Source organism: Nuphar pumila, chromosome 9, assembly GCF_984573655.1.
Source record: "Nuphar pumila chromosome 9, dmNupPumi1.hap1.1, whole genome shotgun sequence".
Lineage (NCBI taxonomy): Eukaryota > Viridiplantae > Streptophyta > Magnoliopsida > Nymphaeales > Nymphaeaceae > Nuphar > Nuphar pumila.
In genome coordinates, this window is record NC_143257.1 from 119259174 (window position 1) to 119285555 (window position 26382).

At 38.2% G+C, this 26382-nt stretch overlaps 1 protein-coding gene across 1 annotated transcript in view; it reads left to right on the forward strand.

Moving 5' to 3' along the window:
- LOC149829074 (RIBOSOMAL RNA PROCESSING 5) overlaps positions 1–26382 on the forward strand; it is a 110077-nt gene that overhangs the window by 13522 nt on the left and 70173 nt on the right. Inside the window, exons 5-13 of the mRNA XM_090017890.1 lie at positions 11119–11218; positions 12636–12754; positions 13888–14010; positions 14169–14240; positions 17803–17895; positions 18204–18317; positions 18476–18598; positions 18912–19097; positions 19231–19305. Coding sequence (XP_089874016.1) covers positions 11119–11218; positions 12636–12754; positions 13888–14010; positions 14169–14240; positions 17803–17895; positions 18204–18317; positions 18476–18598; positions 18912–19097; positions 19231–19305 — 1005 coding nt within the window. The remainder of the gene's footprint in view (positions 1–11118; positions 11219–12635; positions 12755–13887; positions 14011–14168; positions 14241–17802; positions 17896–18203; positions 18318–18475; positions 18599–18911; positions 19098–19230; positions 19306–26382) is intronic.

Genomic DNA, 26382 nt, shown 5'->3' on the forward strand with positions numbered 1-26382 from the left:
AAAATATTCTTTAATTTCTGATATTAACTGGCCTGTTGGTACGCACAGACGCGAAACGTAGAAACAGTCGAGAGCGATCCGAGGGTATATTATGTCAGGTGTCTTTTTATTAACCCGGATGACTGACTGAGTCCGCTCCTAAGGGGACGGTCAGTGACCAAGAGAGTAAATCCCCAAAGGCATTTGTGGCCCATGGATGCATCCAACTTCTGCAGAAGTACCTGGGAGTTACCACCTAGGATAATTTATGGTAATCTCAATTCTCCTAACTCCGATGACTGGGGAAGCCGAGTCTTTTGCCCGTGGGGTGGTTGTTAACAACCTGTCCATCGGAGTTTTTGTACCATTCATCCTCTTCCTTGATGAACCGTGAAGGTCGAATGGGCACGACAGGGGTTTCTTAACCGCCGCCCCATCCTACATGCTCTGGTCTATTAGACCCACTCAAGCATCTTGCCTGTGAAGGCGAGTTGTCACTATTTATGTGATCTCAACATTGTGCTAAATGCACGCATCGAGGTTGCTACAACATCATCATCCAACCATCGTAACCCACATGGGACATACTTGTCCAAAAGTACGATCGTATCTTCCTACAGGTACAACTACGATGAGAGGGCAACATATAAAGTTTTATGATTCTTTTGGTTCATACATGACATGTATTGTTCTTTGAGCAATTGGCCTGTGGAGGCCGACATTATCCCATCTATATCAATAAAGTGTTGAGTTCTCACTTCAAGGTACTCCATGAGCTCTCGTCAAATTTATACCATCCTGCCTTAAGGTTCGGTTATAATAGTAATTGCAGTGGGTTTCTCTCTAGAAATGAGTCTATTCACAAAGTTTACATTAAGTATGCAATTTCAAAAGGATAAGCATGCAAGACAGACAATCACAAGTCAAAAAGTCCTACAGGTAAACAGGCATACCAATTAAACTACTTGATTCTCTCTAGAATAAGTCTACCCATAGAGTTTACTCTAAGCATGTGGTTTCAAAAGAATCAGAACGAGTAAAACACTGACTAACAATTCATAAATTAAATACTTCTTTAGATAAGCAAGTATGTAAAATAACTATTCTATCTCAGGAGTCTTATTTTATTTTATTCATCCAAAATCCTCGTGCGACTTTCCCCTACCTCGGGATGTCGTGCAACTGTGTGCGTCTACGGGTGTAGATGATACGAGGCTCAGGCCGCGGAGCCAGAGCGGGGTTCGATGCGATGTCTGCAAAAGTATGAATATTCAATGCTACATTATTTATCATGCGGAGAAATAGAAAGTCTGGCTTGTCGATCGAAAAAGAGAGAGGCAGCAGGGGTGTGCCCCTGTTTGCCGAAATCAGAAAAGCGACAACAGCGGGGCGACATGGGCTGAGCCCCTGTCGAAAGCACCGAGGCGGCAGGGGGCCAGCCTCTGCCGACAGCAACGAAGCGACAGGGGCTGAGCCCCTGCCGACGGCATCGAAGCGGCAAGGGGGCCAGCCCCTGCCGACAGCACGAGACGGCAGGGGGCCAGCCCCTGCCGACAGCATCGAAGCGGCAGGGGGGCTAGCCCCTACCGACAACATTGAAGCGACAGGGGCTGAGCCCCTACCGACAGCCAAGAGATGGCAGGGGCTTGCCCCTGCCGACAATAACAAGGAGGCAGGGACCAACCCCTGCCGACAGTCGAGAGGCGGCAGAGGGCCAATCCCTGCCGACAGAGAGAGGGAGAGAGCTCGGGACGGGGGTGATAGGGGGACAAGCCCCTGCGTGTAAAGAATCAAGGGGCAACAGGGGGATATCCCCTGCCCTCCCAGAAGCCAAGCGGCGGCAGGGGGCGAGCCCCTGCCAGCCCAGCGAAACAAAGGGCAACAGGGGCATTGCCCCTGCCAGCCGAGACAGGAAGGCGGCAGGGGCACTACCCCTGCGCGCCAAAACCCTAGAGGCAGCAGGGCGAGCCCCCGCCTGCCGGGAAACAGTAAGCGGCAGGGGCATTGCCCCTGCCTACCGGTGATCGAGAGGTGGCAGGGGGACTAACCCCTGCCAGAGAGAGACCGGCGGGGGGGGGGGGGGGGGACAGGGAGGGCAACCGACCTCCCGTCGGTTTCCCTATCACCCACATGGGTGTGTGTGTGTGTGGGGGGGGGGGGGTGTCGCAGGGGCCTCGGTCCCCTGCCGACACTTCGGCGAATTCCCAGAGGGAAAAGGGAACGACAGGGGCCCCATAGGCCACCTGTCGGGCCCCCGATGGGCACAGGGGAGGTGGGAGGCCGCGGCAGGGGTTGTGTGCCGCCAGTCGGCCTCCCGGCGAGGTGACAGAGAGGGGGGTTTGAGGAAGAGAAGAGGGAGGACAACGACGTACCTGGGAGGTGGTGGCCGGCGTCGGCGGCGTGCGCAGCAGAGGAGGAGGGGGGTCGTCGCGAGGGGATCGTGGGCGGCGCTGGTGGCGTGCGCAGGGAAGAAGGAGGTCGGCGCGTTGGGGGCGAAGGACTGCGAGAGGGAGGCGTGCCTCCCCTCGCCCTCCTACACAGTTCTTAAAGGGCACATGGGGGCGATGAATGGGGAAACCCTCGATGGGTTTCCCTAATTCGCCCGATATCGCAGGTGGGGGGGGGGGTGTGCGGCGCTCTGGAGTCGGGTTACTAAAACCCTAATGAAAAGGGGTCCAGTACAAAATTTTTTAGTGGGTTTTACACTTTATCTCTTTCTTTTCTCTCTCTCCCATGAGTTGAGCTCTCTCTCAACTCTCTCTCTCTCTAACTCTCTCTCTCTCTCTCTAGAATCATGATTCTAGAGATTGGGGGAGTCCAACTCCTTTTTTATAATGCTATCTCTTTGTTTCTTTTTATTTAATTTAAATTTTATCATAAGAGGTCTCTCTAGAGGGTGACGTCCCCTCTAGAGGACTCTCTTTTAGAGAATAGAGTTCTACCAAAGGTAGAACTCTATTTCTTCTAGAGGTTATTCGCTTAATATTTTATCTTTTATTTTTATTTTTAACTAACTCCTTATCTAAAAGGTCTTCTCTAGCGGGTGACGTCCCCTCTAGAGACTCCAATTAGGTAGAGTTCTACTTTATGTAGATCTGTACTTTATCTATTAGATAACTTTAGAATTTATTTATTTTATTTTATTATTTAATTATTAAATAATATATTCTAAGAATATTCCAGAGGGTGTCGCCCCCTTTTGGAAGTCCTCCCATAGTAGAGTTCTACTCCAGCTAGAACTCTACCTACTCAATTTAACTTTTAAATTGATTTTAAAATTTTAGATTGGTCACATTTGGATTTTGGACCCAGATTTGGATCCGAGATCCAAATTCATATCCAAAATTCATATAGATGTTTCTTGAACTAGATCCTAGTTAATATGGGTCCTAGACTAGGTCCAAATCCACATTAACTTGGATTAAACGGAGCGGATCCAGTCCGGTCCAATCCAGAAAAAGGTAAAAATAGAGGTGGGTCATTTTTGAAAAACGCGATTTTCGGGCCAACCGTAACCCGATTTCAGAAAAATAAGACACAACGTTCCCAAAATTAGGAGACCCATCTAACGATATACTTACCTGATTTTTGCCTCTGAATTTTCCTGAATTTAACCTGAATTGTGCTCGATTTTTGCTCGAATTTAAAGCTTAAAAATGAAAAAAATTCTCAAATATTAATTGGTTCATTTAGGTCTTGTCAGTGGCCTCTAGGCTACGTCCAGACCAGGGTTACCAGAAGCGCCTAGCTAAAAGGGGAAGCGCGCTTCCCCGAAGCGCGAAACGTCGCGTTTTCGAAGCATTGGAGGAAGCATCCCCCTGTTTTGGGAAGCACACTTCCCTTTAATGGGGGACGCGTTTGCCTTTAATGGGGGACGCGCTTACCTTTAATGGGAAGCACGCTTCCCTTCACGCTTTCCCCTCGCTTACCCTGTTATTTCCAAATTTTTTGTATTTTTTATTTTTTATTTTTATTTTTTTCGCTTCCCCCCCCCGCTTTCGAGACGCTTCCTAGGTCGCTTCCGAGACACTTCCCGAATCGGTCCTAAGTGGTCCCACGCTTCCCCGCTTCCTAAAATTTTGAAAGTGCCTCGCTTCCCGCTCTCGCTTCCTCAACTGGCAACCATGGTCCAGACCCAGCTGATGTCACTCATAATTAAAGATATTTTTCCACAAATTTATCATTTTCATTAAACACAGTTAAAATTTCAAAAATTTCAAAATTAAAAATCATGAAAAAACATGCGATATTACTAAGAGCGTGCCTGGAAATTTCCATCGATTAGGTTCTGCCAAGGGCTTCAAACTTAATATTTTGGCAACAACATTAACTGCAATTGACGTAGACTCTCTGTATATGGTGGGCTCAAACTTTGCAATGCCTCTCGTCTTTTCCTTGCATAAATTCCAAGGCTCAACATCAAAGTTTAGCTCATAAGAGAATGCTATGGAAACCCAATATTTAGAATTATCGTTGATCACCTAGTGCAATGTGGTCTCAGACCAATATAGGCCTCTAGCATGTATTCTATATTTGCAAGCATATGTTCCTATGATAGAAACAACCCTATTCCGTACCTAGAGTGTTGTGATTTTATCTCCCTGGTTTACTAACGTCTCTACCTCCCACATGATGCCATCATTTTGCATTTCATGAAATTTGGTACCAAGAGCTGGGATAATCAATTGAGCGCCTTTCCCTCACATGAATTGGTGAACATCATTCCTTAAATAGAATAAAAGTCGGTGTTAAAGAAACTTGGTAATGTTTATTTTAGTTCATAGTAAAATCCAGAATCAAGATTGCGTCTGGAAAAAAGAAATTCAAACAATGTGACCTATGAATTTAACTCCAACAGTAATATCATAAAGACAATAGCAACAATCACACTCCCAACAACAAAAAAATAACAGTGAAAATAAGAAGAGACTGAGAAAAAAGATATTACATCTGATTATTTTATTAGATTCATACCACTCATAGTAGTGTTTAGAAACTAACAAATTGGTGAATACATCTTCCAAGTTCCAACAAATGTGGTAAATGAAAATAAAGCTCTATAGAATAATCAAGAGAAAAATTCACATCTTGGACGGAAATGAAAGAAATCAAGATTCAAAAAGAAGAAACAATTAAAAAAAACTTACGATAAAGTTAAACATTGGTCTAGCTTAAAATCCTAGTGCACAAAGAGAGAGAGAGAGTTTTTACTGAGCGTTTTTGCCCTATATTTGCATCGTCTGCTGTAACATAGGGCACTACAAAGAAGATGATGAGAAGAGTTGCCGGTCTTATATCCTTGTATCTGTAGCTTCATGCTTGATCTCCCCCTCTCGAGATAGAAATACATAAATCTGGGGTCCTCAGTTTTCAGATTGATTTGTATATCCTATGTAGGTTTGAGTGGGTCCCACAGAAAGTAATAGATGAATCTATAGTCCTTGCTTTTAAATTTGTTTATGATCCGAACTAACATTCACAACAGCTGTCAAATTTTTAGCCATCACTTGCATTTTATTGACATGGTATATGATTGTCATTTCCTTCATCTTACATGAATTTTACTATTGTATAAACAATTGGATGTGGGTTTCTAATGTTGTGTCATCTTTTGCCACAATGACCATGCCGTTTGCTTTAGGACAGCCATCAAAATCTTTTGATGAGGTCATCTTACATGGTCAACATGATGGTTTTAACAAGTAGATTGTCTCTCTTAAAGATTTGATATTTAGTTGTATCCATTTTTGTGGCTTATTCACTAGGTTTTTTCATTTGTAAGTTCAAAACATGCTCTACGTCCTAGTGCAAAAAGTGTTCTATAACTTCAAAATTAATTAAAGGACTGCTAGATTATTTTTCTGAAGCGTAGACCCTTTCCATTGATTTCTATGTAACAAAACCTCTAAACAGTAAATTTACTAATATCATGATAAAAGTGCCACAATAAAATTTGAAATAATTTGACACTTTCAATGTCATTGTAAAGTTATGGAAGGACTCTCCTGATATTCGAAGACCACTAGACTGCAAATTCCAGCGGTTAGAACCTCTGTATCAGAATATTCAAATTTCAAAACCATTAAGCAGCAAATATGAGAATAACCTATTTGCAAATGTGAAACCTGGTATCAAAACTAAGTGCCTGTTTGTGGTGAAACAACTGGCATAACCACTGATTTGAATTTCAACAATTCATAGCTACTTGCTTTAAATTTAAAAAAATTACAGATAGTAATGTGTAATTCATGGTGACATTGATTTGTAATTCAAAAAACTGACAAAGACATAGATGGCATGATTCCATGTTTTTGTCAATACGGGAAAAATATGACAAATATGGTGAATTGACTACTCAAAATATGACAAATCTCGCCAATTGATTTTTTTTTTTACAATTTTACCCTTTTGTTGCCTGAAAAATTAAGTGCCTTTGTCAAACCACTTGTCTAAGTTGTCACCTAAAAAAACCATGCACCATGCACCATGTAAGTTGTCACTTGAAAAAATCTAGTGCCACGTAAGTTTCGTCGCCTGGAAAATCTGGTGCCTGAAAAATCTGGTGCATGTAAGTAGTCGCCTTCTTTACCTTGTTTTTGGAAACTTCCTTTATGACACTAATATACTTAGTAATCAACAACTTAAGTTTATAGAATTCTCCGGCCATGAATTTAGTCCTTCTATTACTGCACTAAGGACTCCATAAGTGCCAGATCCAGTGACCTTTGTTACTATCAATAGCTTTATGCATTTCCAGATTTCCTTGTGTTATATCAATAACCCCCTTTTTATAATTTTTTTTTGTTTTATTTTATTTTCTTTAAGTTATTTTAATCTAGAAGGGGTGACGTCCTCTCTAGATAATGACCTTAGAGAGTAGAGTTCTACTTAATGTAGAACTCTACCTCTTCTAGATATTTCAATTAATAAAAATTTATTTAATTTAATAATCTAAAGAATATTCTTGAGGGTGTCGCCCCCCTCTGGAAAGTCCTATGGGGTAGAGTTCTACCCCAACTAGAACCCTACCTCATTCTATTTAAATTTAAAGGTTGATTTTAAAGTTTTAAATTGGCCAAATCCAGATTTGGATTCAAGATCCAAATCCACACGGATCCTACCTGGACCAGATCTTGGTCAATATGGATATTGGACTAGGTCAAGATCCATATTAACTTGGATCAAACAGAACAGATCCAATCTGATCCAATCCAGAACAAGTAAAAAAAAGAGGTAGGTCATTTTTGAAAAATGCGATTTTTGGGTCAATCGTAATCCGATTTAAGACAAACAGGTCGCCAACGTGATCAATATTCCGAGCTGGATCTAACAGTGTTCATACTTGAATTTTGTCTGAATTTAACCTGAATTTTGCTCAATTTTCGCTTAAATTTAAAGGTTAAAAACGAAAAATTTATGAAATCATAGTTAGCTCAACTAGGTTTTGTCATAGGGCTTTGGGCCATGCCCAAACCCAGCTAACGTCACCTATAAAATGATATATTTTTCCACAATTTTATCAATTTAAATAATCTATAATTTTAAAATTATATTTGTTGATTTTAAAAATGATAAAAAAATACACGATATTACATTATAGATCTGGCTCATGGTTTGCACCTTAGACTAGCACTTGGTCGCCAAAAATATGTTGAAGGCCACCTTCAAATGGTACACCCAAAGTTATGTTGTGCTTTGCTTAGGAAAGAGAAAGACAAGCTTAGTAGGTAAGTCTCAAGCCTTGGTGCACCAATTGTATCAAATGAGAGAGAGAGAGAGAGAGAGATTAGGGTGCGAGTACAGACTAACTTCACCCTAGTCATTTTGTGAGTCTTTGCGATCTGTTGTATCAAGTATCAGTAAACTTCCTATTCATTTTGCGATCTCTTGTAGAAAAATGGTGGTTAGCTTCAATGTTGTATAATGATTATTAGGGTGCATCTTGGCCCTATTGAAAATGCTAGCGTAAGTGAAGAACCTATGTCACATGGGTGTGGGTGTAGATGCGAGTGCGGCGATGCGATACTTCAAAAAACCTTGGGTGCGGGGTTGTAGGGAGGGTATATATATATTTTTTGACAATTTCAAGTTAACATTAATGAAATAAAAACAATTATCCTATTTTGAATTCATCATGCATGAATTCATGCAATATATCAAATTAACAATCTACTATTCATCATAAATAAATTCACCATTTTCGTCTTTAAATTTTTTTTTATTAAAATAAAATTCATAAAAAAAACAGGTCGAACTTAGAACCCAACTCAAGGTGGGATCGATTCTGCTGAACTCAGGCTTGGGTTCGGCCCTTGTGCCAACGACGGGAGGAGGAAGGAAGATGAAAGATAAGGGGACAAGGAAGAGGAAAAAGAGGAGGAGGAGAAGGAAGAAAAAAAAGAGGAGGCCGCGCGCGAGAGAGAGAGAGAGAGAGAGAGAGAGAGAGAGAGAGAGAGAGAGAGAGAGAGAGAGAGAGAGAGAGAGAGAGAGAGACTTACCGTCGCTGTTGTCGACACCGCCGTCACCTCCACCGTTGGCGGAGGAGGAGAAGAGGAGTTTGGGAGGGCAAGGAGGAGTGGTGCCCTAAACACCCCCATGTTAAGTTTAAAAAGTGGACCAACATGGACTCGATCAAAGTTGATCGAGTCCATTTTGGACACATATAACCTTGGGTGTGTGCTAATTGTACCCCAGGGTTTATTCACATCCGCACTCACGTTGTGTCGCGTCGATGCGGGTGCGACGAGCTCTTTGGCGAGTCTATGACATAGTGATGAACCCATTATAAATGACAATGAGAAAAAAACATTAATAGTTGGAGAGCTATGTCACATGGGTAGGAGTACGGGTACAGAGGGTACGACACAACAATTTAAAAAAATTAAGGTACAGGGACACAACTTTATATATATATATAAATAAAGCGAGGGTTTGGTTATGGATCTATATTAAGATCCATATCCAAACCTACCTTATAAAAGGGGAAGCCCTTCACCCTTTTTTTTCTCTCTCTCTTGCACTTTCGATACAATGAGAAGAAGAAGAAGAAGAAGAGGAGGAGGAGCAAGGTAGGCTCTCTCTCAGGGTTTCTCACACTCTCTTCCTCTTTCTTTCTCTCTGGGTTTCTTACACTCTTTTCCTGTTGATCTCTCTCTCTGTCAGACGAGGGTGGGAAGGAGAGGGTTTTGAGTCTCCTCTCTCTATTTCTTCCTCTTTCTTCTTCTTTCTCTTTCTTCCTCCTCCTCCTCCATTTTCTTCTTCCTCCCTGTCTTTCGCTAGAGAAACAAAAAAAAGAAAAAGTTGGGTTGGGTCAGGGTTGTACCCGACCCGACCTGGACCAGCACGTACCCGTGCTGCGTCCGGTACCAGCACCCGTGTCGAGTCATGTCAACACGGGTACGGCTGCCGATATGGTGTGCCTATGTGACAAAGTTGGAGAGGTAGGGCCAGTTATAGTTAATGTTAATTATTTACTCAACTTGGATGGTGTCAATTATGTTAGAAAATTTTCTTTTTTCATTTGTTTTTCCTGCATGAACCTTCCAGTCTATGGAAAAATATGATAAATAAAAAATAATTATGAGGACAATAAACCCATATTTCATTTCCATGTCAAAGTGTAGTATGACACTCAACCCTTTTTCTTTAATGTAATAACAATTTTGTTCCAAAAGGTTCTTTTCAAAGTTCTGGAGGACACGAGAATCAACTGGGTGTATTGTGCAGACTAATTGCCATTTGGCTAACAAGCATGTGGATTTTGAGGTAACAAAATAAAAGGAGAAAAATGCATGAGCCAGAAAACCTAATCTTACATCATTGTACAAGGTGGCATAATGCTCTTTATAGATGCCCCTTTGATTGTAAAAGTGCAGTTACATTCCATCTAATTGGACACTGTGAGTGACCTTTTCTTAATAGGGAACACGGTCAAGCATCTGCATTGGATCAGATCAATGTGCCATTGATGTTAGGGCCATCAGATTTACTTCCATTCAATTCCAACCCTCCTCATGACAACCCTACCACTCCCATTTTGTTTTCCCATCCTTTATTTATATTTACCTGATTTTTGTTATGTTGTTTTATTTGATTTGCTTTCCCAATATTTCATTTGTATTGAGTCTATTGAGGTGTCTCAAATGAATAGAATACAATAGTATTCTATCGTAGATAAATAGATCTATTCTTGTTGTTTTATAGGTTTAGTCTTTTGCTTTATTCAAATGGTTGGTTTGACAGATCGTCTATGACACAGGGAGTATTTTTTTATCTACTTGCCATTTTTGAAATTGTAAATGATGAAATGTTTTTTTTTTTCTGAAAGCATATGATATATCTTCACAAATTTTATTGGATTCTCTACTACCTGTAAATTTGTGATTCTTATAATAAATTGTGATGGATTGCTGGAATGTGTTTACAAGAAAAACACAGGGAGCTCTTAAAATAGTAATGAAAACAGAAATTAAAGGTTAACTAGTTGAATTGATTATAAAAATACTGTGATAACATCATGGTATCTTCTTTTTTTTTAAATTTAAATGTTGCAATATTCCGATTCATTTGCATCAATTTTGTGAAAAACCTAAAAACATAACTTCAATTTATTGCAAGATTTGGTGACTGAATATTTCTGCATGGTGTTTAGTGTGGTTTGAAAGAATTAATAGATATTCAAGAAATGATTGTCTTGGTAATCCTTGAAAAGATCCAGTAGGATTTATTTCATAGAAAAGAAATGTCATGATGGATATTTCGTGGGTCAGGATTATAAACCACATTCTTGTTTAAAACTTTAAAGCGTTTCGAAGATCGTAAGGTAACCTAATGTATTATGTTTCTTTTCAGCTTTTCTATAAAAAGTTTTATATTACTCTTTAGGGAAAGCACTTATTCTAGTGGTCGTAAAAAAATTTCTCATATATCTAAGCTGCAGACGGACTATAACTTCCAGTTGTTTTGTTTCTGGCTGTTCTATGAGAGAATCATTTGTGATCATTCATTCTTTTAAATGGTAGCTTCTCTATTATCAACAACTTTCTGATAAATGCATTTATTTTGATGCTTAGCGAGCATACTAGTTGATCAATTGTTGGAGCTTTAAACTACGGTAAGCTCATCCACTTGCATTTACAGGTGATGAATGCCAATGTCAAAAGCATTGAAGATCATGGATATATTCTTCATCTTGGATCAGCATCATTTTCTGGATTTTTACCACGGTCTTATGGAAATGGTAAATAACTTCCAAAATTAGTTTTTTTCCTTTGTTGTTCAAACATGTTTGTTCTTATTCTATGTGTGCATATTCTTATTTTTTATAGCCTTACTGCAGTTTGGCATTCAAATATTTTCCTATGAAATTACTTTGTGCCTTTATTGTGGCCTTTATGCAGTTATGTTTGGCAATTGTAATACTTCTTTTGAACCACTTTGGTACTGTTTGGATGAACCTGATTTTGGGTATCAAACCAGGTTTTACCCAAATAACCATGTTTGGTGGCTGTTTGAGTGACACCCAACCATGTTTTGATGAAAACCCAGGTTTGCAAAAGAGCCCCCCCCCCCCCCCCCCCCCCCCCCACACACACACACACACAGTTTTTTCAACCGGGTTTATCGGGGGGGGGGGATGTCTCTTTCTCACCCCCTTTCCACTTTCCTTCCTGCCCACTTACCACCTCTTCTTCTATAGCCTGAAACATTTTTTTAAACCTTTTTTCACCGTTTGATGGCTTGCTGGCCATGTTCCAGCCAGCTACTGTCTGAGAAATGACGGCATGGCGTCACATGGCACAGGTGACTCCAAGCCAGCCATTCTTTTTTTCCCTTTCCGTTTTTCATGTTTTTTTGAACTGGCCGACTATTTTCCTGTGGCTTGCCGGAAAATGACCAGCCCTCATTAGAAATAGGAAAAACTTAAAAAAAAAGAATGGCTGCCTATTTTCCGGCCAGCCACCGACCGGCTTGGGTTCCACCGTATTGGGCGACACCAAACCAGCCATTTTCCCGCCTGTGGCTGGACGGAAAATAGTCGGCCAGTCATTCTTTTGTTTTTTTTCCTTTCCGATTTACATGTTTTTTGGGCTGGCGGACTATTTTCTGGCCAGCCACAGGCTGGAAAATGGCTGGCTTGGTGTCACCCAATTCGGGGGACCCGGGTTGGTCATTTCCCGGTCAGTGGCTGGCCGGAAAATAGGCAGCCAGCCATTTCTTTTGATCTTTTCATATTTTTAATGAGGGCTGGTCATTTTCCGGCCAACTAATAGCCAGAAATAGCCGGGCTGACATCGCCCAGAAAGAGCGACAGCGGCTCATCCCTTTTCCTGCCAGTGGTTGGTTGGAAAATGACCGATTCTCTTTTTTTTTGCTTTTTAAAATTTTTTTCTTCAGGTTTTTAACTTTTTTGGTGATAAAACCTGTTTTGATTTTTGGCCAGGTCATAACCAGGTTTTTGGCAATCCAGGTTTGCCAAAAACCTGGTTTGCTAGAAACCAGGTTTTGCTCCTGTCACCCAAACAGGGCCTTGAAGTGGCGGTGAGCTGTTGTATGAAGTGCCTCTAGCTTTATTGTAGTGATTGGTGAGTGTGTCATGTAGCTGGGGTAAACAGTCATTAGATTAACATAATAAGAGCATATTTATCTGCTTGCAGAGGAAGGGGACCATATAGTTGAAAAAGGACAACTTTTGCAAGTTGTGGTTTCTAGCATTGACAAATCTCGCAGAATCATTTCATGCAAATTGTCTCTAGACCATATATCCACATACCTGGTAAGTCTAACATAATCACCTGTTGATCTCTGACATTGAGTTTGTGTGAGTTTTTTTTTTTGGGGGATTGCATGTCTATGCTGAATCTGCCTATTTCTCTTTCTTCTCTTGCTGTGTGCATTCTTGCGCATGTTTATGTTGGCAGTGGGGGGTACATTTTGTGTTTAGCAGTGCTTATGCAAGCTGACTATTTCTATGTCTTCCCGTATGTTTCATGTATGGCGTATGTATGTACTTGTGCATATAAATTTTTTTGTATCTGCTGTATATATATGTACATGTGTGACTATATGTATCTGTGTGGATGCTTGTCTTTAGTATGCATGTGTATGCTGACTATGACTGTTTCTTTGGTGAGATTATTTCTTCATGGTGTTTAGTATGCATGTGTATGGTCGTTCATGTTAGGCGAATACCATACAACTCCATTTTAAGCATAGGGGATTTTGGTCATCAGAATGTTGTTCTATATGTCCTAAGTCTGGCTGGAATGTAAATTCAGTAGGTTGGAAATTGCTTTCTTTACTTGTGTCACATTGACCTCATGGTCATGGAGGAAGGGGGGAAGTGGTGGGTATTCCTCTCACGTTGATTTATATGGCAGGAAAAGAACAAAGAAGTTTTCATGACAAGCAGTTGGATTTGAGGTATATACCAATGAATAACAAGTTCTAATTATCTTTTACTAGGAACATGTGGTTGAATCTGTCAATTGGATTGACATTACAGATTTGTCCTACTTGCAGATTATGTTTCAGTTGCTTTTTAATTTTATTCATTTTCCCCTGTGCTTTGCTTTCGAGTGACTCGTCGGTTTCTCTTTTAGCAAAAGATATTTTCTTTCCTCTCCAAGAAAAAAAGGCTACTGGAAAGGTGTATGACTATGAACCATCTTAACTAAATGTAAGTTGCATGATTGCGAATGCTCTTTCTTGGTTGACAGTTCAGTCCTTGCTGTCTGGAGCAAGACTGCACCATGTGCACACATTGTATGCTTGTAATATCCTTTTCTGTGACAATAACTCTTAAGTAGATGCTCTAATTAATTTTATTTTTTTATATTTGATCAAAAGTTTGAAGTGTTGCGTTTCTATTACTGGTTAATTTTCTTCATTTAATTCACTTTCCTGCAGACTAAGGAGTATAGAGGCCTCTCGGTCGATCTGTTGTTTCCTGGCATGTTGGTTGAGACTCATTTGAAATCAGTACTGGCGAATGGGATTCTTGTTTCATTTCTAACTTATTTCACGGGAACTGTGAGTTGATGAATCAGTACTCATTGCATTGCCCCATGTATTCAACATTTCTACATATATCTCTTACCGGTCTAAACTGTGATAAGTTTCGAATCTTTGGAGCTGTTGAAGTTAGAGTATTTGGACATTCCAGTTAATACTTTTTTTACCATTTACAGGTTGATATTTTTAACTTAGAAAAGTCATGCCCTAGATCATCCTGGAGGGATGTGCACCATGTAGGTATGAGGGTAAGTCTCTCTCTCTCTCTCTCTCACACACACACACACACACACACATGCATGTGTGCATGCACACACACATACAGAGTTAACTGACTGAGCTGTAGCAGTGTACTGCTGGTAGCCTGAAACTACATGATCCCAACTGTCAGCTCATAAATACAAGAATCAAAAGCTTTAGTTTATTGTTTATGAATAATGAAAATTTTGGTCTACATGAATTCCAGGTTTCAGGTTACTGTAAATTATTATCATATTTTAACAAGAGGACAGAACAAACTTAAAAAATCAAAACTCTTTCATCTAGAAGTATAATGCACTATCACTATGGTTTTCTTGTGAAATAATCAATGTTTTCTCCCTTCTTTTTTTAATCATATATGGCAACATTCTATCATAATTTGACTGATTTTCTAGTTTTTTTATGGGAAGGTTGTATTGTAATTTGACTGCTTTTCTTGCTTTTCATTTTCCCATTTTTCCTTTTGTTTTTTTGTATATTTTCTCATTTTCTATCTTCTGGATGTGTTTGGCTGATAGATTATAGATATCCCAAAAGAGAAAAACAAATTCGGCTTGCTGATCTGTAAAATAGTAGGCAACAACACATTTTTTTCGGAATCAAAATCTTGATAGACATAGTATATTTACGTACATAGGAGTGTTACTTGTACTTTGCAGCTGAGTTAATGTTGTAATGGAAACAGTATATTTATCGTTCAAGTTAGAATGGGATACATAATTATATGTGTGCTTATAGAGGGTATTTTTATACTTCTGCATCATTATATACTTAAGTAAGATGTCTAGCTCTGAGCCCTAGGCCTGACAGTTCTTGGAGCCCCAATACATATTCTTATAGGATACATATACAAAAGTTTTACTTGTACTTTGTGTTAAAATGTATATATGTACATAGTAATACATATGTATACATATATGTATTTCTATATATATCATATTATATGTAACTAGGCTAGTTTTTTTAGTTTCTTTTCTTTTTCTTTTCTAGTTCATATTTAGAGCCGTTGGACCAGTTCCAACGTCTGGACCTCCCACTTTGTGTATATATAGGGGTGAAACCCCTCTCATTTTGTAATGCTTCTTGCATCAGTTTATTATCAATGAAATATTACTTTTTAGATTGTGAGCTTCTTTTGTTTGCCCCTTTGTGGGTTTTGTGAGTAAACCCATTTTGTGGTTCTTTGTGTGTTCACTTCGGCGATTTGGTGGATCTTGTTGTGGCTCGTTTGTGTGCCTACCTTGGTGATTTGGTAAACTTTGTTCGGAGCTCTTATTTCTTTATATGGTATCAGAACTTGGTGATCAAGCTGAATTTCTTTCTCGGTTCATCAGGAAACGTGCCACTCAAAGCTTGAAGGTGTTGAAGCTCATTTGTAACTCCTATTCAAGTGCTTGTGAGATCATGATTAAAGCTTGAAGTTTCAAGTGATAGATTGGTGGTGCTTACTTGGTGGTGGAGTGCTCATGTCCTTCACCTTGCTTACTTCCTCTTCCCTATTCCTTTCTTCTCGATCTATCTCTTGTAGCCCTTGTAAAAATGGATGACAATGTCACTATAAAGCCTATAAAACTCAATGATTTCAATTATGTAACTTGAGCTTCAATCATGAATCACCTTATATGAGAAAAAAGGTTGTGGAGACTAGTTGATGAGACTGATCCAGAACCCATGCTAGTCATTTTCAAAGTAGAAGGTGAAAAAGAAGTACCTCTTGCGGAGGTTGAAAAAACCAAGGCAATGGCTACCTATGAGAAGAAATGGAGAACGGGGCATGCCAAAATTATGTCTTGTCTTATTAGTAGTGTTGATATAAAAAAAGTGCTCTAGCCTTGATGAATTTGAACATGCAAATAAGGCATGAGATTATCTCAAGAGAATGTATTATCTTAAAGATATTGCACATGTGTGCAATTTGCAAGACAAAATCTGGAAAATGACTTAAGGGGATAAGAGTATTAGAGAATACTATAATGAATTGTCCGAACTTTGAGAAGAGTTGACTCTTTTTGAAACAAAATGGATTTGTCCTAAAGATATAGAACTTTGCCAAAATCAAAATAGATGCAGAACATTTTTACCAATTCATCAATGGATTGGGGTCAACATTTGAATCCACCAAATACACTGTTCTTTATCAAGGGAAAGTTCCTTCAATTGAAGACACTATAGAGCAATTAAGTATAGAGGAAAATATGCTTAAGAAGAGGACTTCTAAGAGCGATGATGACTTGGTTCTAGTCGTATCTCGATCAGGAAACTATGTTTGTACCTACAAACCACCACACTATTGAAGGCCAAACAATGAGCATTATAAAAAATAAGACAATGAGTATGAGAAAAAAAATTATTTGTTATTATTGTCATGAAGCGGGACAGGTCAAAACCTATTGTCCTAAGTTGAAAAGGCCTTATGAGAAGAAGGTTGCCTCGGTTGGTCCTCTACAAGAGTCAAGTGATGTCAAAACAACTCAAGACTCACCTATTGGGAACATGTCCTTGACACAACTAGTTGAAGCTCTTCAACCTCTATTCAAAGGAGCGTCCTCATCAACTTTTGTCGCATTTTCTTCCTTCGACTTCTTTGATCCCGGTTAATCTCTTTGGCTTCTTGACTCAGGTGTTTCATTTTACATGACATCAAATGATGATATTTTATCCGAATGTTGTAACTCAAGCGAGTCAAATGTGTTTACTGCTAATGGGACATCTCTTCAAATAACAAGAATACATAATTTTGAAAATATTTCTCAAAGTTCAAATTTTTTATTCTAAAAATTAGATATATTCTTAAATTAAATCTAAATATTTTGTTTATTTCTCAATTATCCGACTTGTCAGGTACAAGATCGTCAGTCAGAAAAGCTGATTAGGGAAGGCCATACAGAAGGAGGCTTATACTACATCAATTTTTTGTGGAAATACCCAAGAATACTTTTTGTTATAATGTTCAAAAATTAGATTTGGATTTATGGCATACAAGGCTTGGTCATCTTAATGTATACAAAATTTAATATTTTTGAAAGTACAATTTTTTTTGTAATTCTAAAAATTTTACATGTGAAAATTGTATTTTTGGCAAAATGAATAGATTATCATTTCAAGAAAGAACTTTTGTTTCTTCTTGACCGCTTGAGTTAATACATTCAGATGTTTGATGCCCAACACCTATTATATCTAAGGGTGGATTTGTGTATTATCTATTTTTTGTTGATGATTTTATTAGACATACTTGAATCTATTTTCTTAAACACAAATATGAAGTTTTCTTACAATTTCAAATATTTCACAATTTGGTCAAGAATAAATTTAAAAATAATATTTCTATCTTTTGCACTGATTCACACTAATGCCTCCTCTAATTAGCTAATTCATGTGAAACAATGACATTTAGAATAAATAAGCTTCAGTTGCTTTGCGTATTCAAATCTGGTCTTTATATATGATGAATGTTTTTGGATATTATTGAAAATTCTTCACATTTCATCTAGAAGCTTCATTGAGAAATACTTGCAAATAATCACAAACTAAGACATGCACTTTGCTTAGGCGAGAGCTCGGATTTTATTCATTGATCCAACTACTAGAGCTGTTGGACTTACCATGAATCCACACCTTATCCAGGGCAAGCTTCCTCCTTCGGTAAGTATTCTTTTTCTGGATTACAACACTGTATGATATCAATTTTCAGGCCATATGAGGGTCTTATACTTTTTTATGATCCATGATTTTCTTGCGATTTTGTTCGCTACCTGGACTTGCCCATGATCTTTTGTTTGTGATGGTCACTGAGGAAGTCCTTTTCTATGTATTTTGTGAATAGGCTTTCCAGAAAACATGGTTGTAAGCAAAAGTATGAAATGCACCTCACTGTGAAATGGCTGTACTGACCTATAGAATGATTTCTGTTTTTCTTTGTTCTTTGTTGTCCTTATTCTGTTTCTAATCAGCATGTCAAAGCTGGAGATGTTTTTGAAGAAGCCCATGTTATCAGAATCGACAGGGGATCTGGTCTCCTGCTCGAAATTCCTTCCAGTCCTGTACATACACCTGCATATGTCAAGGTATGTTCTCTGTGTATGCGTGTCTAGGTGCATTTATTTTTCTCTTCTGTTTACTTCAGATTTTATTTTTTTAAATGATTACTATGTTGTCTCTGTTGATTTTATGTTTATTTACCTGATTTGACATGAATAACTAAATTTTCCTTGCGCCACTCTAGTTATCTGATGCAACTGATGAGAAAGATCCTAAGTTAGAGAAGAAATTCAAGGAAGGGAATGCTGTTCGTGTTCGTGTTCTTGAATTCAGACAGATGGAAGGTTTAGCCATATGTTCTCTGAAGGTAAATCCTTTTTATCAGTTATCTTCACCTTCTTTATCATGGAGTCATGGACCTGTTTACCCCTTGTGTCATCATTGTGTCTGTCTCTGACGGATAATGTCAAGGTGCAAAAGATGCATTAAATTATGCACATGCATGTGCGTGCATATCTTTTGCATCTTCTAATAATTCTATGCACTTAATTTTTGCCGTCATTTTTTCCTTTAGGAGAAAAAATGCTTTTGTATTTTGACAGCTTACTGCCTTGAGAGTCTATAATTTGTTACTTTGTTTAACCACATGAATGTACTGGCAAACCTTGACTGTTCTGCAGGCATCTGCTTTTGAAGGGTCTTTTTTCACCCATGCAGAGGTCAAACCTGGTATGGTGGTCAAGGGAAAAGTCATTAAGATTGATAAAAATGATGCAGTAATTCAATTTTTAGGAGGTTTAAAGGCACTTTGTCCTCTCCAACATATGTCAGAACTTAATCTTGTAAAGCCTCCCAAAAAATTTAAGGTCTTCTCTTAACCTTGAACTGCTTAAGTTGTCATCATGTTTACTCACTTGTAGGAAATATGGTTTGGCTGATTTTTATGTTTGCCTGTCTCATTCTACTATATCTGTGAATAATCCTGAGACTTATGTTTAGGTGGGGGCCAATCTAGTTTTTCGTGTCTTAGGATGCAAATCAAAGCGCATCACTGTCACACACAAAAGGACTCTGGTAGGTGACTGATTGCAGTACCTTTTTTTTGTTTTTCCTTTTCTTGGATGTTTCACTGCTATGGATAGGATTAAAATGATTATCTAGGGAAAGGGACTTTGTTTGCTTCAATTCTAAGATCATGTAGCATTTCATTACATAGTTTATTCATGATTGTTGTCTTTTGTTGTTCTTTGTTTATGATTTTTCATTTTCTGTTATGCTTATTGAACAAAAATTCATTTATTTTTTTTTATGAGAAAGAGTGGATTTCTTTAATAGAAGGAGAAAAAGTTCTACAAAGTGACAAACAATCATCAAGAGCAATGTTGTGAAAAGCGTTGAGGCGTAGCGAAACGCTCCACCAAAAACTGAGGCGAGGCGTAAAGCGTAAGCCTCAATTTTTTTTTGAAAACTTAAAAAAACTATAAAAATATCTAAAAATATAAATAAATAAATAAAATGCTTTATTGATGAAGCAACAACCAATAAGAAATAGAAAATTTCAAATAAATACTAAAAATATGAGATTAACATGTAAAAGTAACTAAGAAACTGATTATATAATCAAGAAACTAATTATATAACTTATAAACAAATTATATAGCTTTGAAAAAATACTACACAGCATAACAGGATTTACAACAAAATATAATGTCCTAACGTGTATGTATATCTGTTTTCCACACAAATACACACAAATTTATATAATTAATTAAATATCTAACATATATAATTGAGAAACTGATTATATAACTGAGAAACTGATTATATAATTGAGAAACTAATTATATAACTTAGAAACAAATTATATAGCTGTGGAAAAAACTACACGGCATAACAGGATTGACAACAAAATATACAACATAACAGGGAAAACAAGATTATGTACAGGATTGGCAGGATTAACTACACAACATAACAGGATTAACAGGATTGAAGAAACTACACAAGGTTTTAAAACTCACCGAGTCAACTCGGTGACTTGGCTGACTCGGCTCGGCCCTCCAGCGAGTCAACCCGGCAAGCTAAACTCGGTCTGCGAATACTCGGCTGTGACTCGGCATGACTCGGGCGAGTTCTGGGATGTTTAAAATTTGATTTTTTGGGTATTTCAGAATAAAAAAATTGTAATATTATTGAGAATATTGTTGTTACTTTCTTACTTAATGTCTTCAATATGCAAAGAAGACAATCTGTGACTATGATCTAAGGTAAATGTTATTGGATATGAAATATGAATCTATTTCTAGAAGCATCAGGCAGGACAATCTTAGATTCAACAGCAGCTAATTAATATTTTATGATCGAGTACATTGCTGCTTTTATTCTGTTCTACACAATTATATTTTTTGCAGTTTCTTTGCATAAATGCATTTAATATTTTGCTTTAAACTTTACTAACATAACTATATAACAAGGAAGAATTTGGTTTTCTCCTCACACCTTTCCTCCTTGCCCCCATCTTTATGAAGGCATAATAGACAAGAAACTGGAACAAAGTCATACATAACTTTGGCCTTAACATCCATAGAGTTCCAACATCTACTTGGTGCTTCTTTCTTGTCCTTTCAGACTTCATATTTTCTTTGTATCTCATATCGGCTATACCCCTTTAATCAGAACCAATTGTCCTCACCTTGCCTTATCACATCCAACAAAAAATTCTCTTTTTTTTATAGGCATGTGCATTTTTAATGCATAAAGGCATCTATGTAACTGGAATAAATTGTGCTCTTTCATTCCACATTTCCAACTTATTGCTCATTTGTGAACAATTTATCCACATGCTACGATCTCCTTATTTCAGTTCAACCCAAGATTCTGCATGGAGCCAAAAAACATCTCTTGTTTACTGAAAAACATGGTTTGAGACAAATTATATATTGTTTTTCCTTTAAAATCAAAAGTTAACAAAACCCAGTCCGAGTCACCAAGTTGACCCGCCGAGTCACGAGTCGAGTCCCGAGTCACTGGGTTTTAAAACCTTGAACTACACAGCATAACAGGATTGGCAGCACAACTGAAAATGGAAAAAAGAACAAAGGAAAGAAGAAGAAGAAGAAAAACAAAGAAAGTGGCAGGCAAGAGCTTAGAGGAGCAGGAGAAAACATAACAAGAAAAAAAGAAAAAAGAAGGGGAAAGAAAAAGGGGAAAAAAGAGAAGAAGAAGATGAAAATGGAGAGGAAGAGATAAAAAAAGGAAAAAAACTGCATACCTCTCTTCTTTCTGTCGGTATATATATATATATATATATATATATAGAGAGAGAGAGAGAGAGAGAGAGAGAGAGAGAGAGAGAGAGAGAGCATGGAGAGATTAGACAGCAGAGAGTAGGGAGAGCTAGAGAGCAAGGAGAGACGAGAGAGAAAAAAAGGGAGGCTTTGACCCCAAAAATTGGTTACATGCGGGCTTTAACCATCTAAAAAATGGGTGCGCCTCGCCTTGAGGCGTACATTTCAAGGCGTATGAGGTGTACTCCTCAAGAGCTTTGTGCTTTTTACATGCGCTTCAAGGCTTATGTAGTCAAAAGCCCCGACTAGGCACCACCTAGTCCGCCTAGTCGGGCATAAGTAAATTGCCTAGTCTTTGCAATTCCTAGGTGGGTACCTTAAAAGGTACCAATTTAGCTAACTAGGCACCAATTAAGGTGCCTAGTTGGCAACAAAGCTGCTTCCGCCTAGGCACGAGGGCAGTTTAGTAATTTATTATTTTTATAAATATTGTTATTTTGTATATATATATATATAATTATATATATGTGTGTGTGTGATTTGTTCTGTGAAATCATGAAAACATGCTTAGTTATTATATTTATATATGTGTGTATGTGCTACTTTACTTTTGGGATTTTTTCTGTGAAACATTAAAAGCATGCACAATTAATTTTAATTTATTATACTTTTTTATATATGTGTATGTTTGTTTCAGATGATTTTTTCTATTATGAATTATGTAATATGTTATTTATATAAGTATGTGTTATTGTGCTTATGTGAAGGGTTGAAAGCATATTTTGTTGATTATACTGAATATGTTATGAATAATTGAAATATATATATATATATTCTTGTGTGTGTACAGTTATATATATGTATATTAATATATTTTGTGAAAAATGTGTAATTTCGTACTTGTGTAATGAGAACATCTTATTAGTAAAATAATTAAACATATTTTTATGTATATTTTGTGTACCTTTTTATATTTTAATAGGGGTACCGACTAGTCCGACTAGTCCTGTTTAGTCCCCAACTAGTCTTTTTAGGGGTCTACCGACCAGGCACAGCCTAGCGCTTTTGACTACACAGCTCAAGGCACAACGGCCCTCGCCTTGAGGCGAGACACACTTTTTGCACCTTGAGGCACACTTTTAACAACACTGATCGAGAGGAAAAGGGACAAGACATTTATAATAGACATGATAAACAATTCCTACTCTTGGAATGTGACTTAACGACAAATGCAAGCTATACTAGTTAGTGATTGCACTCCTAAGATTTTAGCTTGAATCTTACAAATTGAGAAACAAATTGTTTGAATCAGATATAGAATTTTCTTCAAATACTCTCCAGTAAACTGAACCACCATGCTGAAAGTACCCACCATCTCCAAATGGTTTGAGTCTTTCCCTTGAGATATTGCCTAACTATCTAAGGATTTCCCTTAAATGATAGCTGAAGCTTATGGCCAGCCAGGCTAACATTAATAATTCTTGAAAAAATATACAAAAAAGTTTAAGTGGATTATTTCTCCTTGGCAGTACATGTTACACAGCAGAGTTAAAAAGTGTCTTTTTCAGGATAATGAGTGTTGACCTACTAAACTAAAGTCCACCAAGTAAATAGTTTTGCTCTATGTAGTGGACCAAATCTCCAGATATCATCCTTTGGAAAAGATGCAGGTGTGGCTCTAGGAAAGCCTGATAAAAGGGCTTAACTGAGATGTCTATTGCTTCTCCTCTTCACCAAAGACAATTGGAATCACGGTTAGTTTCCTAGCCGAAATTATTAAGACTGACTGGATCGTTGTATCATTGTACCTATTATGGGTTTGGATCTGGACCCGAAGTCCATGTATTTATTCTATTGTTTGTATTGGGTCTGGATCTAATGTAACATAATGTAATATCCAGACCCAATCTAATTTTAATATAAGTATAACATATAGGGCACGAACCTGCTGTTGAGGATTGTACAACTCATTGCCGCAACCTCCCTCTCTCTCACAGGCGTCTTCTCCCTTCTTTGCACCAAACCAACGAAGCTGGGCACATTCTTACATGGTATCAGAGCGAGATTGCATCTGATTTCGGTTCAAGGGCGTGAATCCGATTCCAGAAAATAACTCGAGAGATTCATCTTCTGTTCCAGGTTAGTAAAAATCCACACAAAATTTTTTCCGATTCTTTATTCAATCTTTGGGTTTTCAGATCTGTGTTCGTTCCAGATCTGATTTTGTCCCAGATCTGATTTCGTTCTAGATCTGTTCTCGTCCCAAATCTGAGTTCGTCTCTTCCTATTAAAACAATTTTTTTTTTCGATTCTTACATTCTTTTTTTAGATCTGCCTCTTCTCATCGATTCTTTATTTCCATTCCATCTTCTATTGTTCCAGACATGATTTCGTTCCAGCTCTGATTTTGTTCCAGATCTGAGTTCGTGTCTTTCTATTGCAAAAAAAAAAAAAATTCTTTTACCCCTTCATCGCTGCTTCTGGATCTGATTGGTGCATCTACCTTGCATTAACATCAGTTCTGACTCTTCACGTCAGAACTCTCATCTTACAACATCTATTGGGTTTCAAATTCGTATACCCAATTTTGTCAAACCTGACGTTGCATTTTGGAGTCTGCGATAATCTGTGGAGCTTCTGACCAGTACTAATTGTGCAGTCCACTAAAGGTATTCGAGAAGCAGTGACCCGTTCCTTAAAAAAAAAAGGGGTCGTGAACACCGATTGTTTCTCTAACTTGTGGGACTGTCTTGTTGATATATTTCCCGTCCTTCAATTCCATTTATTCTTATTCCCTTCATGGATTCTCCTTCTCTTTCATCTAGCTTCCTTGGTCAACTTATTTTCGAGAAACTCACCCACTCAAATTACTTAACTTGAAAGAGGCAAATATTGCCTTTTATTAGGAGTTTGTATTTCTCTGGATATCTTGATGGATCTGTCTCTACACCACCAGAGTTTGTTTTGCAAGAGGAGAGAGATGATAAAGGGGAGGTTTTCAACAAATCGGTTCGTAATTCAGAATTCACAGTATGGAGGAGAAAGGATCAGGCGGTTGTGGCATATATTACTTCTACTCTTTCCCAAGAGGTATTAGTGGGCATTCCCGATGAATGCTTCACTATGGACCTATGGCATAGGTTGGCGCAAACCTATTCACAGATTTCAGAGGCCAGAATCCTACATTTGAAGAAAGAATTTCAGCTCTTAAAGAAGGAAAACTTGTCAGTCACAGAGAAGACCATCACTGATCAACTCGCTATGGTGGGCTGTGAAATTCCTGACAAAGAGAAAGTTCAACAGGCACTAAATGGTCTTGGATCTGATTATCACATGCTGGTCACATCCCTCCTATGCCTTCTTTCTTTACCAAGTTTTGAGGATCTTCGCCCGAAGCTATTACAATATGAAGTTACTATTCGAGGAGAAGAGATGCACTCCAATCACCATGATGTATTGATTATAGGGATGATGTCAGGACGAGGACGTGGAGGCTTTCGAGGTGGACGTGGACCGAGAAGGAATAGTCAAGGAGGACGAGGATTGTTGCCCATGCCCAATGTGTCACCTAATTTTTTCCCAGGGAATCAGAGCTCTAAAAACATACCGACATGTTTTCAATGCAACAAAAGGGGGCACATCAAAGCTAATTGTTGGTTCAATCCACATAACAAGGGAAAATTCAATGGTGCAAGATCCTCTCACAGAGGAAGAATAGGAGAAGACTCGAAGGATGATGAAAAGGATAATGTGAAGAATATTCTGATATCTGCCCTTTCAAGTTTAAGCTTCAAGCAGAATGAGCAAGGAACCTGGTACATTGATTCTGGGGCTGCAACGCATGTGACAGGTGATGTCGGTAAGATTTTAAAACCTGTTCCTTATCGCGGAAAATTTCATATTAAAACTGGAGATGGTACTCTTCACTCTATATCTCACACTGGAAATGTTAACCTTCCCTTCTCTAATTCTTCTCTAAATTTGTCCAATGTCTATCATTCTCCAAGTATTGTCAAGAATATTGTCTCTGTCTCTAAACTTGTTGATGATACTAATTCTTCTGTTGAATTCACTCCTTCTTCTGTATGTGTCAAGGATCTTCTCACGAAGAAGACACTCGTTGAAGGAGAACGACAAGGAAACATGTATATCCTCAAGGAACTTTCTTCTTCTTCTGTTCGTAGTGGTTCATCAAATTCATCCGTCGTTCAGCCAGTGTCCTCTAAAGATTGTTTTAGTTTATCTCAGTGTAATAAACCAGAGATTTGGCATCATCGTTTGGGTCATTGTAATGGTTCCTTCATTAAAAAACTAGTGTCGAGTGGTCTTGTTCCAGAGTCTAGTCTGAGTGTTGAGTCCGATACTTCACTTTGTTTCAGTTGCCAAATATGCAAGAGTCATGTTCTTCCTTTTAATTCAATAAATCAAAGAGCTTCAGTACCTTTTGAAATTGTGTATTCTGATGTTTGGGGTCCTGCCCCACAATCTTCTTTATTCGGAAGTTGCTATTACGTAACCTTTATTGATAGCTACTCCAGATATACTTGGATTTATTTTATGAAACATAAATCTTAAGTGTTCAAACTCTTTCGTTCATTTTTCGCTTCAGTTTGAAGTCAATTCTTATCTAAAATTCAGCATTTTCAAAGTGATGGAGGAGGTGAGTATCTATCAAAGGAATTTACTGAATGTCTTCAAGATAATGGAATATGTCGTCGTATATCTTGCCCACATACCCCACAACAAAATGGTGCGGCGAAAAGAAAACATCGACACATTGTAGAAAGTGCCTTGAGTATGTTGCATGACACTCGCGTTCCCGTGAGTTTGTGGACTGAGGCCTTCCAATCAGCTGTGTATTGTT